This window comes from Sander lucioperca, chromosome 3 (genome assembly GCF_008315115.2).
Source record: "Sander lucioperca isolate FBNREF2018 chromosome 3, SLUC_FBN_1.2, whole genome shotgun sequence".
NCBI lineage: Eukaryota > Metazoa > Chordata > Actinopteri > Perciformes > Percidae > Sander > Sander lucioperca.
This window is the reverse complement of record NC_050175.1, coordinates 9,453,629-9,471,247: the sequence shown is the minus strand read 5'-3', so window position 1 is coordinate 9,471,247 and position 17,619 is coordinate 9,453,629. Positions and strand designations below refer to the sequence as shown.

The 17,619-nt window shown below is 42.5% G+C and overlaps 2 protein-coding genes across 2 annotated transcripts; both read right to left on the bottom strand.

Annotated features, from left to right (window-relative positions):
* Window positions 1-3,417: 3,417 nt before the first annotated feature.
* LOC116037636 (growth arrest-specific protein 1) lies at window positions 3,418-7,190 on the bottom strand. The gene has a single exon (XM_031281600.2). The coding sequence runs from the start codon at window positions 6,154-6,156 to the stop codon at window positions 5,404-5,406; it is 753 nt and encodes a 250-aa protein (XP_031137460.1). The 5' UTR covers window positions 6,157-7,190; the 3' UTR covers window positions 3,418-5,403.
* Window positions 7,191-10,877: 3,687 nt separating this feature from the next.
* On the bottom strand, window positions 10,878-14,689 carry cplx3b (complexin 3b). The gene is made up of 3 exons (XM_031281593.2): window positions 14,231-14,689; window positions 11,490-11,577; window positions 10,878-11,257 (listed from the first exon to the last, which is right to left on the bottom strand). The coding sequence occupies exons 1-3, from the start codon at window positions 14,386-14,388 to the stop codon at window positions 11,033-11,035; spliced, it is 471 nt and encodes a 156-aa protein (XP_031137453.1). The 5' UTR covers window positions 14,389-14,689; the 3' UTR covers window positions 10,878-11,032.
* Between the last annotated feature and the right edge of the window lie 2,930 nt (window positions 14,690-17,619).

The window sequence follows — 17,619 nt, the reverse complement described above, 5'->3', positions numbered from 1 at the left end:
GGTCTGTAACGTTTTGAGACGTTTTGTCAACAGCAGGAGGCAAATGCTCGTTTTTCAGAACCTATGGAAAGATTTATGTGCCGGCGTGGGAGCAACGCTGCTGGTCCCTCGCCATCCTCATCTGGAAGGCGCTCTGCAGACAGCTGGCTCATGACATGGGGAGGAGAGAGGAAGGCAGGCACAAGAAAGTAAGGACATTTGATAATTATATGATTCATATGGAAGTCTGGAAAACTGGAAACTGAATTTGAAAATGTCCAGATCTCAAAAACTATGGGAATTACACAGAATTAATTATGAGGCTATATTATCTTTATTTCCTCTTACTGCCCCTGCCACTTCTGCCATTAATGATAGCTCTAGCTCTTAATGATAGCTCTAGCTCAACAGTTGCACTTCTTTCTACTGGTTGCTCATAATAAGCCAATACCCATTGCACTTTTCTCCGGACAAGAGGTAAAGCAACCTCAAGTGGAAATAAGCTTCTCATGTCATATAGCCATTTTAAAAGATGGAGGAGCACTTGATTAGAGCCACCAATATTAGGAATAGCAGATAATGTAAAGTCAAACAATTGGATTTAAAGGCTCACTTCATAAATTTTAGACACAGTTTCAGTTTACTAGTCATCTTCAGTCCGAAAACCTTTTTATAAGTCTTTTTTTTATTTTATTTATCCATTTTCTCATTTGCAACGACGACCTGTCACATTCACACTGCCCAGTACAACCACAGTCTGATCTGCTGGCCACTGAGCAGCTCCACTGGAGCCATTGGGGTAAAGGGCCTTGCTCAAGGGCACCTCAGTGGTGGTAATGAGGGACCACTGAGGACCACCCAGATTTTATCCTGTCGATCTGGGGATTGAACCGTCGACCTTCCGGTCACAAGCCTGCTTCGTAACCTCTAGGCCACCACTGCCACCACATCATCATACTGATGTCATCAGGGTTATGCAAGCTTGGAGAGTCCATATTTATAACAGGAAGCCATATTTGCAAACTGGATGTGTGGAGTTTGACAGATGTGCTACTGAAAGATGCTATCGAGTTGCATCATGGGAAATGTAGGAGCCTGTGTTTTTGGACACTAGAAACTAAAAATCAGGATATCTCTGCTTCTGCTGCTTTGATTTGGACCGTTCTGTTTTTATGTGTTTCTTGAGAGTCAGTCAAGTTTATTAGTGGTTTATTATAAGTGCAATAACAAATCTCTCTGGAGGACCCCTTTGAAATAGTGACTCAAAAGGCAAAAGTTTCAATGAATTTGGGGAAAGGTATGTCTAGTTATCCTACAAGCAGTAAAATACAGTGTGGCTGTAGTTGCCTGATGTTTAACAAGTGGTTTTCAAATCTGCCCAGGACTCAGTAATGTAATGTTTGTTTTCTTCCCTACCAACTGGTTAATCACATTCACCTGGCATGTCAGGTGTAAATCACGTCCACGCTGTACGGTTAGAACCGCAGCAGCATGTCCCCGAGTCCTGGAGCAACAGAACGGAGAACCACTGGGCGCTGCATTCGTGGCTGTGCTGTGGAGGGGGCTCTAATTGGCTAGCGGTGCCCCATGGTGTTGGCTCGGCTTCATTGCTTTAATCATGACATGAGCATGTTGCTGCCAGGAAAACTTTGGATGCAGTTGTGACCCTTGTGCCTGCTTTGTTGCTTGTTTCTGGGAGTTCTGCCAATTTATATTGCCCCTAAAAATTGCATAGAATGTCCTTACAGTAATGTAACCCAGAAAGTGAGATTCTGAAATGGAAACCTTAACCCACCACCCTAATCCTCCAAGAACCCTCCCCCCCCCCCCCAGTCTCCTCTCCCTAACCACAACCTACGGCATTGTAGCTTTAATTGGCCTCCATTTTGGTGTAGCTCCAACAACACTACTTATTGCCCTTTTCCCTTCCAGGCTCCCCCCCCCCCTGGCTCTGTTGATACTGTTAATGGGACAGCGGTCGAGTCATATTGGCATCAATGTCACCCATAAAGAGGGGTTTCTGTGTTCTAGACCTAGGAGGAACTGGGTGCCCTTGACTCCAGCACCCCCATGCACTGAAAACAGAGAGCAGGTCAGCCATTCACTGTGGCTCGATGACTATCATGAATGGAACATTGTACCTATGAGAGACAAGAGCCTCCTAAATCCCCGGGTCACTCCCACTTCGGAGCGCTGAAGAGGAGGGCGGGGAGGGTTGTTTCAGAGAACTGTTGAATAAAGATAATTTAGAAAATGAGCTGCAGCACAGTGCTGCCTCTGTATCCCTGTTCCCTCCACACACTCAACTCCCCAAGGCTGCTCTGCTCATGTTTGTTTTGATTTTGCTCCCAGAATTGGGGGGGGTGGGGTGGTTATGTTAGAGGACGTTAAGATGCATGGCAATGGTTAAGACCAAAAGATAATCTAACTAAACTAGAGAAAGACATGCTATACTGTAGCTGTGGGCCACTTTGTTTCTCTATCTCGCTGTTTTTATGACACAATGGACAGTTGGTAGTGCTTGATGATTCCTGCAGTTAACGGAAAATCAGGAGAAGCTGTGCAGATGTTCTCTCCGGGCTTGGGTATGTTGAAAGTTGCCACCCATGGGTCATAAAACCCCATTTTATCAAAGGATAGTGGCAGCAGTTGGTGTGTAGAAATGAAACACTTAACAGACAATCACTTTTCTACTCTTGCTGCCAGCCACTGCACTTTTGTACCTTTTGGATGTGACTAAAGTTCCATTTGCAGAGCAGGTGTACACCTCACACCTAGATGCTAAATGACTCTTTTACAATTTGTTAGTGACTTGTAAATACCTAAATAAGTATGGAACAAGCCCCAAATGGCTGCTTGCTTTTAAACAGTTGGTTCATTAGAGTTACATGTATGGTCTTTAGCAAGGATTGTAAATGTACTGAAAAGTCCTTCTAATACCAGCTCAGTTGGATCAATTGACATGTTTCATTTACTGGCTCTCTGCCTTCCGCCTCTAAAAATCATGGTGGTTTAATTACAACTGGAGTCTAAATTGTAAGTAGAATCCTAATATGTCTTTTTGCTACAATGAGAATGGATTGCGCAAGGACTAAGGGCACTTAAAATTCCTCACCAGGTTTCAGTTACACTGACCTAATCCCTTAAATATCAGATGGTGAAACATGGCCACATTCAGTGCTTACTTTGGAGTCACTTGGCTGACTTGAGAATGACATTTTCAAACAATAACCTGCTTTCTTTGCTTTCAGATACTGTATATTGCACCTAAAAAGCAATGTAAACATATTTTATAAGTACATCTTATATTGGGAAGTATTGTCTGTCTGTCTGTCTGTCTGTCTGTCTGTCTATAACTACACTCAGAGGAAAATCAGTCTTTAAAAAGTAACTGATCTTTTTCTTGATCTCTGTGGACAAATCACATCACTACAGAACTTTAACTCAAACATTTTATTATAAAAATCGCCTTCCCACATGCAAGACACTGTTCTGAAGTGTTAACTGCTATGTTCCCACAAGATGAGATGAAAAACTGAAAACTCTAAATCATGTCAAGGTTTTGTGTGCACAAAATCTGAGCTATGTTTGTGTGTTTCTGTTGGATTGAATGTAATGTGGGAAGACACTGGCTTATTTTACTGCATATAATTGTAAAATATATACACATTCTTCATATTCTAGCTTCATAATTTAACATTTAGCAACATTTTTCAAGACTTTTTCAAGATTAGTTTTGACATAATTTCAAATGGCAAAGACACAAATTGGTAGCTTTGTTACAGATGATCAATACAGCTTTTTACTTTCCTTTTTGCTTAATGTGGAATAGTGGACAAAAGAAGTGAGACTTAAAGACTGCTGGTTTGAATCCCTGGACTATCGGCGGGGACCTTGGGACAGGTAACGTTAGCCCCGTTAGCTGCTCAGTAGCCGAACAAAGCAACTACGAAAACAAATGTGATGAATTGTTCTGAAATACTCAATCTCAAAACACACAAAATAAAAGCCTTCAAAGCACAAACAGTAGGGAACTGAACTCAATCTCTGTGTTTTCAAATAGTTGGAGTTTCATCTGTATTTGTGCATTTCTTTAGAAAGTACTTAGTGACAATCCTGCATTATAAAAGCGCTCTACATTTAAGCCTAGTATACCTCTTGTTTAGTTAGCAACACTCACACCAAACACTGTGTGACACAAAGTAATTAACATACATTCAACCCATGTTTAACCGTTCATACCAGACTACTACTTATGAGTGAAGACATTGTTGTTCCTGTTGTAACTACTCCTATATCCACTGTGTGTTGGGCTGTTGCTGCAGTGTTGCTCCACTTGAGATTTAATAAGGCAAAGTATTCTTAATGTCCATAAAATGTACTTTTTTTTAGTTTGATGACCTCAAAAAGGCGTACTCCAACAACTTCCGGTTGAATCCCACAGTTTGTTTAAAATGGTATTCACCTATATATAACAAGGCCAAGCAGTGTCAAACCTCTTTATCATGAGCAGTGTTGTGAACAAACTCCAGGTGTAAGTTGACCTATTCGCAACAGCAACAGAACGCTTTCCCTGGCTTGTTGCTTCAGTGTGAAAGCAGTAATAAAGACAGGGGGTCTTTTTAAAGGCGTTAAAGGGGGCAGGCAGTAGAGAAGAGGAAGAGGGGGTGGGGGGGGGTCTCAGGAAAAGTTCAATAAAACAATCTCATATGTGGGAGGGGCCCCAGACAGAGTGCTGGAGAGGCGCTTCAGTTAATTTCAGTACTTGATCCCACTCCCTTGCCTGCGCTTTGACTGTTCCCACAAATATTTGAAGTGTGGTTGCTGCAACAATGCAGAGGCCCCTGAAATGGAGAGCAGAGCAAACAGAAACTGGATGGGTCCAATGTTTGTCTAAGGTCTTAATAAAGCCACACTCCAAGTACCATTGAAACCAAACAAACAGGAGCTGTTTAAAGGCACTCAACTTGGCAATGCCCTGCAACAAAGTCTGTTGTGGTTCACTTCCTCTCATCATCACCTGAAAGTGGTTTTGTCAACAGGCTTCAACTTGGCAAAAACAGTGAGAAGTTCACTCAGAGCACTGTATGGCCATTTATGTGGAAATTTGAATAACATTTACAAAAAGCAGTTTTCTTGAGTGAGATGTGCTCAAAGAAGAATTACTATGCAAATTGTACGGTTGTGGAAAGCATACACAAATCACTACTGTGCTCACTGTCGCCCTGCAACTAAAATGGAATGGCAGGGAGGCTCGGAGGTGAAAAAATAGCTTCCCTTATCCAGCAGACCTGTGTTTGAGTCCTGTGCCAGCAAGCCATGCTGAACTCATACCAACTACAGCTGGACTCGGCTTCCTGGAGGGATCAAATGAACAGAGATTTTTTTTTCACTGTCATTTGTAAATTCGAGAAATCCATTTTCTCAGTACAATATCCGTGCTAGAAGAAGAAACAGGAGCGTCATGCAGCTGGGCAACCTCTGGGAAGCAGAGGAATGATCAGAATACGCCTCCTCTCTGTCATTTCTAGGGTCATAGTCTTCATCCTCATAGATGTCATCCACATCAGGCTGGTCTGAAATAACAATGTGGTCTCCTATGGCGCAAAGTTTGCTCATGTTCTCCTTAACCACTTCACAGAAAGGCCTCTCCACCCCATCGCAAACACAGCGGTTCAGCAGCATGCCATTTGGGATGAACAGCATCTGCTGAATGGTGGCTTTACACTTGGAGGAGCACTTCCTGCCATTGAACAGCTGCCCGCAGTATGACAAGTAGGCCGTGAGGGAGGTGTGGCACTTGCTGTCTTCCTCGCAGCGCTGCCGGGCCTCCATGCACCCTATCCCCCCGGCATCGCTCGGGTGTCTGCGGGGGAGGCACGGCTCTATGGCTCGCTTGGCGCTGAGGCACTCCAGGTCCTGGGCGCAGTCGCAGGTCTCCAGGTCTGGCCCGCTGCGGGTGTGATTCAGCCGTATCAGCGCGTTGATGCAGTGGCTTGGACACTGTCTCCTCGTTCCTCTGATGTTACCTTCACAAGCTGCTAAGTATTGATTGTACGCAAGATCGCACTCGGGCTCCTCGTGGCACCGAAGGAGCGCCTGCCAGCAGATTAGCTGTGCATCTAAGGCCACCAGCACCCATGGGAGAAGTGCCAGGGCGCTGCACCAACATTTCATGCTTGGATGGAGTTCTAGTTCGGTGACGTGCACTTTCTCCACCAGCACATTAGGATCAGGACACTGTAGGTACACACTGAATCTCACAGACTGGAGTTCATAAGTATTCCCTCCATGCGTTTTTTTTTTGGTTTTTTTGTTGTTGTTTTTTGCAACCAAACAGTTTGTTAGCAACGCATTCAAAGAAAATACGCTTGGTCCGTAATAAATTATCCCCGAACTTGCACGTAACTTAACTTTGCCTCCTCCTGGTGAACTTTGCAACAGTTGTAGTCAGGATCTGATTTGGGGAAATCAGCATGTGTGGCTGCAAAAAAGAGAAACGGCTCAGTATCAGTCATTCCGGGAAGCATGTCCGTTCAAAAGTGGGAAACCATAGTCCAAAGTGTCTGCTCCCTTCCTCCGGTGCAGATCTGAGGTGGACACTGAAACGCACACTCTAACCAGTTATTGTCCACAAGTCAGTTGGTACACTTGAACTCATCTCTCTTGCCATTGTTGGTTTCCACTCCTTTTCCCAGCTCTACTACCTTTAACATCCACGCATTCCGATGTTGTTGGATTTTTTTTTTTTTTTTTAGTTGGAAGAGGTTTCTGTCCGTCGCATTTTGTCCCGCTATGTGCGCCTTTGTCCCTCTTCTTGCTGTTACGCTTCACGGTCCGCCGATCATTTCCCCACAACACCCCTCCTTCTGTCGAAAAAAAGAAAGAAAAGTTTTCCTTCCCCCCTCTCTCTCTCCGTCGCTCTCATTTACAATCCTGGCCACCGATTGGTCGTCATTGAGGAGTCAGCCGTGGGACCCATTTCCAGGCCTACAGCAGCACAGCTCTGCGCACAAAACCTCTCACTACATTAGTACGAGATAGGCTGGATAAAAATGTTTATGGTTTTCCTTGCATTAAACCCAGGATCTGTGTGGTCCCCTCTTCTCTTGTAGAAAAACACAAGTGAAAGGAGGGAGGCAGAGAGGGGCTTGCAAAACGAATTCCTTTGCAAGAAGCTCACATCTGCAACTGCACTGCTCCAATTTTCAGCGCGGAAAAACAAATCTGTTCCTTTTTAGCCACAAACAGAGCAGAGGTAAACCTCTGTGATAACTGCCTGGCCGTTAAGAATTTGCACTTAAAGGTTCTTGCTAATTGTCACTCTTTGCCCCCTTTCCCCGTCCTGCCTCTCATTCTGCAGAGTTTTTAAGCCCCAATTGATAGAGGAGAATGGGAGAGAATAGTATTTTCTGGACCGTTTCACCCCAATTGTGTCAGATTGGCCATGCAGTGGCCCAGTGTCTTTCCAGGCTGAAGATTGTCCACGCACTGCAGCCTATCAATAGAGAGGGGTTTCAGCATCAATATATTTTACAGCTATACCCTTTCACACCACACTTGAGAACTACCAACAGCCAGGCTTTTCTATTATTCAAATGGTAACTAACTAGAATTTTTTTTTTTCCAAAGCAGCTTCAGGTCTGCCCCCACTGAGAGGATGTGTCAGTGTTGCACAAGCTGCACAAAACCAGATGGATGCCCGACCTGACATCAATACAGACAGATAGCTACTGTTAAAACATATAGAATGTATAATACAGTGTTACATGGGTATAAACTAAGGGTCTCTGTGCTGTATGTTCACCAGGTGGACAAAAAACAGAAACACCAGAATAAATAATGAAGTCCGATCTAACACCACAGCTTCTAAAATAAACACTGTTAAATTCTGTCTTACAGTCTCAACATTATAAGCGTCACAAAGCAGTATTTTTTATAGGGCTGAACTGTATCATTTTGTCCATCTTTTTTATATCCAGTGGCCACTTTATTAGGTGCACCTGTACAATATCTTGCAATTTGATACAACAGCTCTGCCATAAATTCCGCCACATTAACACATTGTACGGACTGCACCTAAAAGAGTGACCACTGAGTGTACAAACATGCATGATTTAATATTTCTTTTAATGTAGGCTTTTAGTACACACTGGTATATGTGGATTATTTGGCTCATTCTTTCACTGCACTGTTGCCACAGGATGGGGATGTTAAATTGTATAATTCATCTTTTTAATACTAACTGACCACAACATCCCATAGCGTACATGTCAATCATAATCTATCAGTGTGTATCTGCAGCCTCCCATTTTGGGTGCTTCTGTACTTGTGACTGTGTTTTTGTCTCCACCTGGTGTTCTGGTTGCTGCAAATGTAAAGACCACTGACAACTCGCCACTAGGGCTGCCACCTCTTAGTCGATTAGTCGACTAATCGGTCGTTTTGGTCTTAGTCGACTAAGATTTCTTTAGTCGAGGACAGCCCTACTCTCCACATACAGTCGCAGCCCTGTGCAAAAAAATCACACAAAACAGAAAGCAAGTTCATTATCCTAAAAATCAATTTATTGCAGTTAAAACTCAAAAATCACTGAAATACTTTCAGAGACAGAATGATAGCGATACTGTTAAACAAAGAAATGGCCAAAGAACAAGAAGAAACTGCGTGTCACTGCAGCCATTTCTTGAAAAATCATTTCCACAGATGACAACACAAAAAAAACGACATTTGTATATTATTATTATTATTATTATTATTATTATTATTGAGTTCTTAAATGAGTATTTCAAGTCACACACACTCAAAGTAAACGGTTTTCTTTATGGCTTCTGTTCCAACTATTTCATGATCAAACATGACAGATTCTAATAGCTCTATTATAAAAGGACTTATTGCAACTTTTCCTCTGCTTTATATTATTGAAATGTTATGAATGTATTGTTCATCTATCACATGACAACAACTACCATACTGAAATGTTTAAGTGTTGCCTAGGCTTCCATTCAGCAGTAGTGTGGCACCTGCAGCAAGAAAATTACAACTCCTCTTAGAGAACGCTTTTGCCCATATTTCTTTTTTAAAATAAAATGTGTATTCTTAAGATGCAAAACTTTTATAATCATAAAGTACCCAAAGAAAAGCGGGAACATATATGAGATCAATGCTGAAATCCCCCACAGAACCACTGCTCCATAAAAGCAAACACTGTCAAAATGTAGCGTATATGGATATAACACAACATCAACAACATCCCCTCTTTATTCGCCGAAGCCTTCACTTACATTTGGCTAGAAAAACAACATGGACAGAATACTGAGTTACGCCGTGAAGCCCACAGTGACTGTCTTGTGTAACAGTACGACCAGGACTCTCAGCCACAGGACAATTTTTTTTTTTTTACAAAGACACCACTTGACGTATCACATCGGCTAAACAACACAAATCCACCAGCACAAAACGGCACCACTGAGACGCAAGGGTCAGTGAGATGGAGGACAGGTCAAACGTGATGTGACAACACTACAGGGAGTCGATGAAAACGGAGCCAAAAAATTAACCGCTGTTGACAGTATAGGCAAACAGCAGATACATTACATTTTTACATTACAACATAAATATTTGTATGTGGATTTATACTTACACCACTTACAGTTTGACGCATTTGTGCCATTTCCTTCATGTTGTTCAAAGTGTTTTCAACAAAGGCTTTGGCATATAACTCAAAAGCATTTACTCTCATCTACGCTGCTTTTTTTAACCTCTGGATGCAGTACAAACACAGATATGCTCCCTGTATATGTAGTTGATGCTAAAATCTGGGAGCACAATTATTGTACACACTTTAACTGTAAATTCTTACAACCTACACATTGCAGCAAATCTAAGGCATGATTTCTGCCTGCTCACAAATAAGTTGTCGCTTTTAATAAAACTAAAAGTAAGAAATCTCCTGCAGTACCAAACAAGAAGGCCCATCTTTGTAAAAGTAGCTTACAGATGTTGGAGCTCTAGAGAAGACAACCTTGTACGGACGTCCAAGGCACACTGAAGTACGAAAAAAGCTTTTAAAAAAAAATAAAGAAAAGCCTATATAATGATATGTCTAGGAAAAGATTAAAACTAAAATTAATGCAGCTCACTGGAAGCTTTAATCAGGGCACCAAGGGGCCAACATTAGTAAGCTACTTATAACAAAAAAACAGCCTCATTTGTTGCTCTAAATAGATATTGCTTATTTCTAAGATTTTGTGCTTTTGTACGTGGAATAAAAACACCCCCATGAATGGCTCCATCATTTCATTTTATCCTCCATATTTCCCAAATTTAACATAACACACATATGGCCTCCTCACATGAGCCAGTGTCAGCCGTGTGTATGTGTTTAAATTTTTCATTCCCACCAAGCAGCTGATCTCAGTGATCCTCTCTCATTTCATTGACGGTTCCATGTGTTCATCAGTGAAATCATCTGCTGTGTGTTGGAAAGCAATGAAAACCTGCATATGCACACACACGCACACACACACACACACACACCTGAAACCTCTGTTGCAGAATCCTATTGTGTTATCATTGGTCATGTGAGGTACAGAGAGCAAGGGAGGTTAGGGAATGAAGGAAGCAAAGGATTTAATAGATGAATATTTCTCAGAGGAGGAGTTGCTCTAAAGACGGAAATAATCTCATTGGTTAAATCTCAATGGGAAGAGCCAAATATGTTTTTCAGAGTGCAAGTTAGCTAATTCCAATAAAAATATGGATGACATTCATGACTCTTAGGATATTTGAAGGTGACAGGAAAGCTATGGCAAGAATTATTTCTTTCCAGTAAGTAAGAAGACGAGCCTCAGATTTCAGCTTCCTCCTCTTTTACTTTCTTTCCTGCAGGGCCTCTGTCAAACTTTGCACAGCTATAAAAACTGTTATGTGGCACTGCCAACTGGCATTCCACTAAAGCAATAAGAATATGTTTACCTCCAGAGCAGCTCTGCCTTTGAAAAATATTTGTACAAGTAAAACTCTAATCTTCTGGGACTTAGAGTTGGCCAGATCACATGAGACTGCAATTCTCTGTCTGCTTTTTGAGGTCGTCCAGTGTGGCCTGGGCTTTGTCTTTCAGCTGGTCGATGTCCACGTTCTGGATGTTGGACAGCTGGCCCAACACCGACTGCTTGTGCGTTTCCTCCTGGTTGTCCTCAGCAATCATCTTGGCCAGCTCTGTGGGCAACACCACGTCGTCCCCCGCCTGCTGAATCTGGGTCTCATCTAATTCGTTCTGCGGTAGACACCCAAGAGGACAGGAGAAAGAACACATTTATAACAAGGTTTTTATATCCCACTGTTTATAGAAATGTAGTACTTGGCTGAAATAATGTGTGGGTTTTACAAAGGCAGTGATCCTGTAGGAGACATTTTTGTGTTTTATGACATGGTCTGACCTTCAATCCAAAAGATGCGTTCCCTTTGCTTTTCTTTAACAAAGCAGAGCTTTAGCTGGATTTGTTTACCTTTGGTAGTCTGTACTTGTCCCGGAAATGACTTCTAATGGTGGCTCTCTCAGCTTTCTTCTGGGCAAAATTGGCTTCTCGTTCTTGTCTGCAAGAAAGTAGGAAAAATATTTTTTTTGGGCAAGAATTTTTCAGTGTCACTGAAAATACAAATTTAGATCTCAACTCAATTTCCAAATAAAGCCGGCTAGGAAATATCTTTTTTAACCAACTGTGCACGCTTTCGCCTATGGGAAGTTTTGGAATAGCAACGCTAACTCCAAGCTCCATTCATTTAAGGTGAATATCCCCCAAATGTTACAAACAAAACATAGTATCTGAAAATGTTGAAAACCAATGTTCATTATTGCCATGTGCAGTTTCAGCTCTACTTTAAGAGCATCATGAGGCTCCTGCTGGATTTGGACCTTGGAGGCCTTGGAGCTTAGCATTATCCTGTCTCATCTTAACTCTAACTACAGAGTGTCAAGCCAGCAGAAGGATACCGTGGGGGGAAAAAAAACAGGAAGAGATGTTCTGCTTATGTTTAAGAGCCCCAGATGCAGCATCCTGTCAGTCCAGCACTCCTCTGAGGGATTGTAGTCCTCTTGGGATGTGGACTACTAGCGGTAACCTACTAACTGCAAACTCACAACTACTCCCCCACTTTTAATTGTCAACTCATCCCACACATCATTGCAGTCTGCCTCCCTAGCTCCCTTAAGGCTGTAAACCCTCAAAAAGAGCTTTGCAAAATTAGATAAGGCAAACCATCTAAGAAATGAAAGATGACACTCATACCATCTTCATAATTGCCTTAAGTCTGACTCTGAATGCATACCCAGGAGGTATTGAGGCATTTGTTTTTAATTCTACACATCTGTCTTGGAGAAACCAAATGTTACTCACTGTAAACAATCCATCCTACAGTATTTGATGCCTCCAGCAGAGGGCATACAATAGGCTGCTGGCAATGCTCTCTCCACTCATTGTCACTGGCATATTTATGACTTCAGTGTAGTTCATAATTGTCCCTAGTAAATTGCTAAATTTGCTGAAATGCCTCAAACATCATGAGTCAACAACATGACATAATGCTTAACAAACTTGCTTGTATGGCCTGAGGCCACACATAGCATGAATACAGTGACATAAGACTACATTTTATTAGAGTCAGGGAAATACAGTAGGTGCTTATAATTAAAAAACAAACACCATATAGGATATTCTTCAAAGCTACAGTGGCAGAGGTTGCATTGCACACCTAGAAGGATCAAATCAGCAGCACCCTCTAAAAGGCGGAGGGGACACTGGAGGACCAAGTGTTTGTACCCAATGTGTCAGGGGAAGGGCGTTTTAACTGGAGATGCAGCATTCATGGTGCTGTCCGTGTGAGCCTGAGTTCACTTTGTTTTAACATGAGTGGGCCAAATGCCAAATGCCGAATGGCACATGGGCCAATGCAGCGCTCACTTGCAGCCAATGAGCAGAGCTTTATGTCTTCAGATGACCAGGGTTGTCACTGTGGCCCGGGTGCTGCTGAGGGGGATAAAATGTCTACATGTGACATGCCAGTGTGAGCAACCCCAACCTTATTCTGCTTTAATCTGAACAGTATGGGCTTCTTGGTGATCTATGCTCATGTTTAGCAGCTCTGACTAATAACTCACTTCTACTGAAGGTCACATTACGATGGCAGAGCGTTCTCGCCAAGCCTCCTGTAGAGCTTAGTGGGCTGAGCTGAGTGTTAATACTGAGTTAGTACTTCACTTCACACTCATGCTTACAATATATGTGAGGCACTTTGGATAAAAGTGTTCATCAAATCCAAATGTGTTAATGGGAATGAACCAGGGAAGGGAAACAATTGGATAAATTGTGTCTTTATAATATGTATGCTCCTCAGCAAAGAGCATATTTACTGCTTTAGATGCCTTGTGTAACTACTGAAATATATAATCAGAATCTATAATTTTTCTGTAAAACTCTGTCTAAATTCTTTATTCTACATTATTAATCTACATTATCTTATCTATGACCAGGACTATAGAACATCTGATATGCATGTGTAGTCCTGCTCTAAGGGAACCATCACACTAGTCAATAGTGAGCTGCTGCCTGCTGGGTGAACTCTGTTTGCCAAATGACCTTGTTGTTCCCTTATATTGTCCCCCAGTGCGAAACATTAACATGTAAATAATTCACTTTTGCAGGAGAGAGGAGCGATAAAAGCAAGCATGCAAGAATTGAAAGGCGCACAGCTGGAATCACAGCTGTATATATATATATATAATGTAACTAAAAAACTAAATTACAGATATAATAGAGGCCTTACATTTTATAATATGAATAAATCGCAACCATCTTGAGTAGTAAATTATGTGCATGATAAAAGTCGGCTAATAAGGGGAAAAACACTTCATTTACCACAAAGTCTGATTCATTATTCACCCGCACGGATGGAACGTGTTTTGCCCCAGGCACGAATCCGTGTAGACATTTCCGTGGAAGAATGATTCCAGGAATCCAAAAACGGCGCTACACAATTTACCGAAGCTAAGAGACTGAGAGCTCCCTGGGCGAGAGGAGCAGCTGTGTGTGGAGCGCTCGGGTTATTGCATTGATGCTTAAAAAAGCGCGCGGCGCACTGGGAGCGATCTGCAATTTACACACACAAATGCACTTTTTAAATATGCCCAGCTTTCCCGACACATAGGTTTTCATTACAACTTCAAAATCACAATCTTCAATCATTGGCTTACTTTTCCTCCTCTAACTGTTGCTGATATTGTTCAAATTCCTCTTGAGTCATCCCCTGCGCAGCGGCATCTGATTTCTCTGCTTCGGGTTTCTCCTCCGTCAGTCCGCCTGTCAGGTTCTTCAGCTGTCCTCCTACCATGTGTTTTACCATGAAAGCCATGGCTGCGCCTCGGAGAGTCCTCTAATTGATCGGCTGAGAAGTCGAAAAGAGCAGTGACGGTGGATAAATATCCGTTAAGTGACGCTTAAACCAAAGCGCATGTAACTTTCAAAGGCTCGGCTCGGCAATCAAACTGGGGGGAAAAAATTACTCCAACGGCGCTGGCAGTTTCAGCACCACTGGCCCTGGACAGCTCCGCGCCGTGAAGGATAGAGAGGAGCTGCTCAGTTATGAGTCAACAAGTTTGGCGCTGAACTCTACCAATCCTGTGACTCTGTCCGCAGCCACCACTCCCTCCACCCAATCCCAGACAGGCACCGCCGGACTGAGTGTGCGCTTGCATGGCGCGTCGGCATCGTGGGCTGCTATATAGGCTGCTTCCGTGATTCGCCGTCTGATTATAACTCACGATGAAGTCAGGGGGACAAACAACACGTGAGGAGCCTCAGTGTCTCCTGGCTGTTTTGGTGCCTCTGTCTCTCTCAGGGTCATCTGCGCGCTGGAGCCTAAACACATAGTTTATCAACACACAAAAAGCGTCCTAATTGCAAATTAGTCAAATGGCTGTCTATTAACCCAAGGCATGAGCTCTGTTTATTGGCCTAATCACTTAGAAATGAAATTTCGCTGTCTTCCCTAGTAGGATTTACTTGGTGTACACAAACAAGCATATTTCTACCGAAATTATGGAGCGTGTGTGCAGTGCAAGTAAATTTATCTTTCAATCTGAGCACATCCTCATCCTCCAGGCACATTTAATGTCCTTGTAAATATTCTCTGCCCCTAACATTCTGGAGCCGACATACTAAAATTAGAAATGTTGTCTCCAGTTGCATCACCATAATGCTCCTGTAGTGACTCATGTATCAGTGGAATTTATAATATTAGTGTCTTATGCTTATTAGGCCTCCTATAGGATTTGCTGTGCTATTTCTTCTCATGTTTCAGTTTGATGGGGTAGGCGGGTGAATAGTTCAACTTCCATCGTCAGAAAAGATGATTTATTAAAAGGCTGGGTGGTTCTGGATGACACTGTGACACAGTGTTCAGCTGGAAAGCCTCACTTCTAAAAACATATGACCTATATGTATGTGTGTTTGAGGAATATTTTAAATCTCTGTCTCTCTCTCTCTCTCTCTCTCTCTCTCTCTCTCTCTCTCTCTCTCTCTGTGAGATTCTTGACATCCACAGTGTGAAAAGGAACTTTGATTACAAGTCAACAACTTCAGCGTCCTGATCCTCGCAGCAGTCTGACACCGAGCCTGGCCTACTTTCCCCGTCCCTATGGATCAGGAGAGACAGAGAGCGTCTCAGTGTCTTTTTGTCACAGGCTTAGCGAGGCCCTTTTAGCCTATACCTGCCTTGCTTTTTAAAATCTCTTTCTAACTTCAAAGCTGCTACCGGTGAATAGATTGAAACGTAACGTGGTGAATAAGATCAAAACTGTAATCTCTGTGAAATTTAATAAAAAGAAAGAATTTGCCTAACCAGCATGTTTCAACATCAAATTATATCTTTTCGCTTTTGATTTTCACCCCCATGGGATCTGTTCCCAGCCCAGGTCTCACTCACTTTTTTTTTTTTTATGGATTATCACTGAGCCCTGACTACAGGTGCTCTAGCAGGTACACACAGCAGGAGGTTTTAATCCAAGATGATGTCAAATACACACAGCAGCTTAATGGTTAAATTCATACATTTCAGAAAAGAGGACTACAGCCTTCACACGATGACATGTTCTGGCAGTTGATCACAGAACAATCGAACAGGCCTTGAAAGTGAAAGTCCTTTTTTAGTTAGAGCTTCTAACACGGAGGTGTTGTGTGTTTAAGGGCACCGAACCTATGACAAATACATGCTGCTGAGGTATGAACAAACAGAGCAAGCCCTGGACACACTCAAATCTTCCCCTTCTTTAAATTCTACAAAATAATTTTACAACATACAAAACATGAACACCCCCCACCACCCCTACAAACTAACAACCTGGTCATTACCACCCACCCAAAATCAATAAAAGATGACACAGTAACTACAATATTCAACAAAATGGCAACAAAATAGACAATAAACCAAATAACCATATTAATGACAACACAATAAGCCCATCTTACACATCTCTCCCCAGCACAAAGCTTCTCAGGAGCCCTCCAGAAAGCTCAGGTACTTTCCCCCTTTTCTAGCATAGACATCCAATCTGGCAAACCGTTTATATGACATCTTTTCAAACCCCGCCACCCTAGCCATTTTACAAGCCCACTCCTGGATTGACGGCACCCCTTCATTCTTCCATCCCCTTAACATAATCTGTCTGGCTATCATTAAACTAATCTGGACCCAGCTTCTTATGTGCTTATCCATCCCGCTAGGATAGACCAATCTCCCAGAACAAGTAATCTTGAATAGAAAGCTGAATGGAACCTGGGTCCCTGCAGTCCGGCATAGGTTATCATGTATCCCAGTCCAAAATTCCTGGACCTTATCACAGGACCATAGGGCATGAAGTAATTGGCCGTCCTCATTTCAAACATTCTTTGTTTTATTAATGTGGTCTCTTAAATGTTGCCTTAGTACAATGACGATAATGACAAGGTAGAGGATCCTTTCATTACAGTCTGTATGCTTTGTGTGCTGGGGAGGCTTGTTTGGTCTGTAATGGCAACATGCTGTTTAGTTGCATGTGGCTCAGAGACTGATGTTGGACAGTGGTAGCTTTCTTTAGAGTTTTGAGTGTTTGGCTTTTGTAAGACAGGTCCAGGGACACGATTCTTGTGTTAGGAGTTGCTAAATAGGGGCCACTTATGAGCCTAGTGGAACTACATAATCATTGATGGAGGCTGGGTAACTCAGCATTCAGACGAAACTGCCTATCAAGCCAGGAGGGCCAGCCAATGTAGGTTAGCCAAGATCTAATGTAGATAGAAGTACTTTGCTTGGGCGAGAATAGAATTGAAAAAAGAATTTAAAGGTATTTTAGGTCAGGGTTAGAGAATGGCGTCGCCTGTCAGAAGGCTCAGTAGATTAACGCATTCTCGTGAATGGGTTCGTATGATATCGTACGAAACATATGCACAACAATTCATATAATATCCTACGATATTACAGCGACCACCAGCCAGTCACGTGACGACAAACAGTAGAAAAATACGTGGAATACGAATTAAAGTGCATTACTTTTCGTAGCTTTATGTACGAATGGTTCATGAGAACCACCTGAGTAGATTTATGACA

Excerpts from the sequence above, each read along its gene's own strand:
- LOC116037636 (XM_031281600.2), bottom strand. The coding sequence starts at position 6,156 with ATGAAATGTTGGTGCAGCGCCCTGGCACTTCTCCCATGGGTGCTGGTG.
- cplx3b (XM_031281593.2), bottom strand. The coding sequence starts at position 14,388 with ATGGCTTTCATGGTAAAACACATGGTAGGAGGACAGCTGAAGAACCTG. Across the intron at positions 11,578-14,230 it reads CAACAGTTAGAGGAGGAAAA|ACAAGAACGAGAAGCCAATT; the intron begins GTAAGCCAATGA and ends ACTTTCTTGCAG. Across the intron at positions 11,258-11,489 it reads ACAAGTACAGACTACCAAAG|AACGAATTAGATGAGACCCA; the intron begins GTAAACAAATCC and ends TGTCTACCGCAG.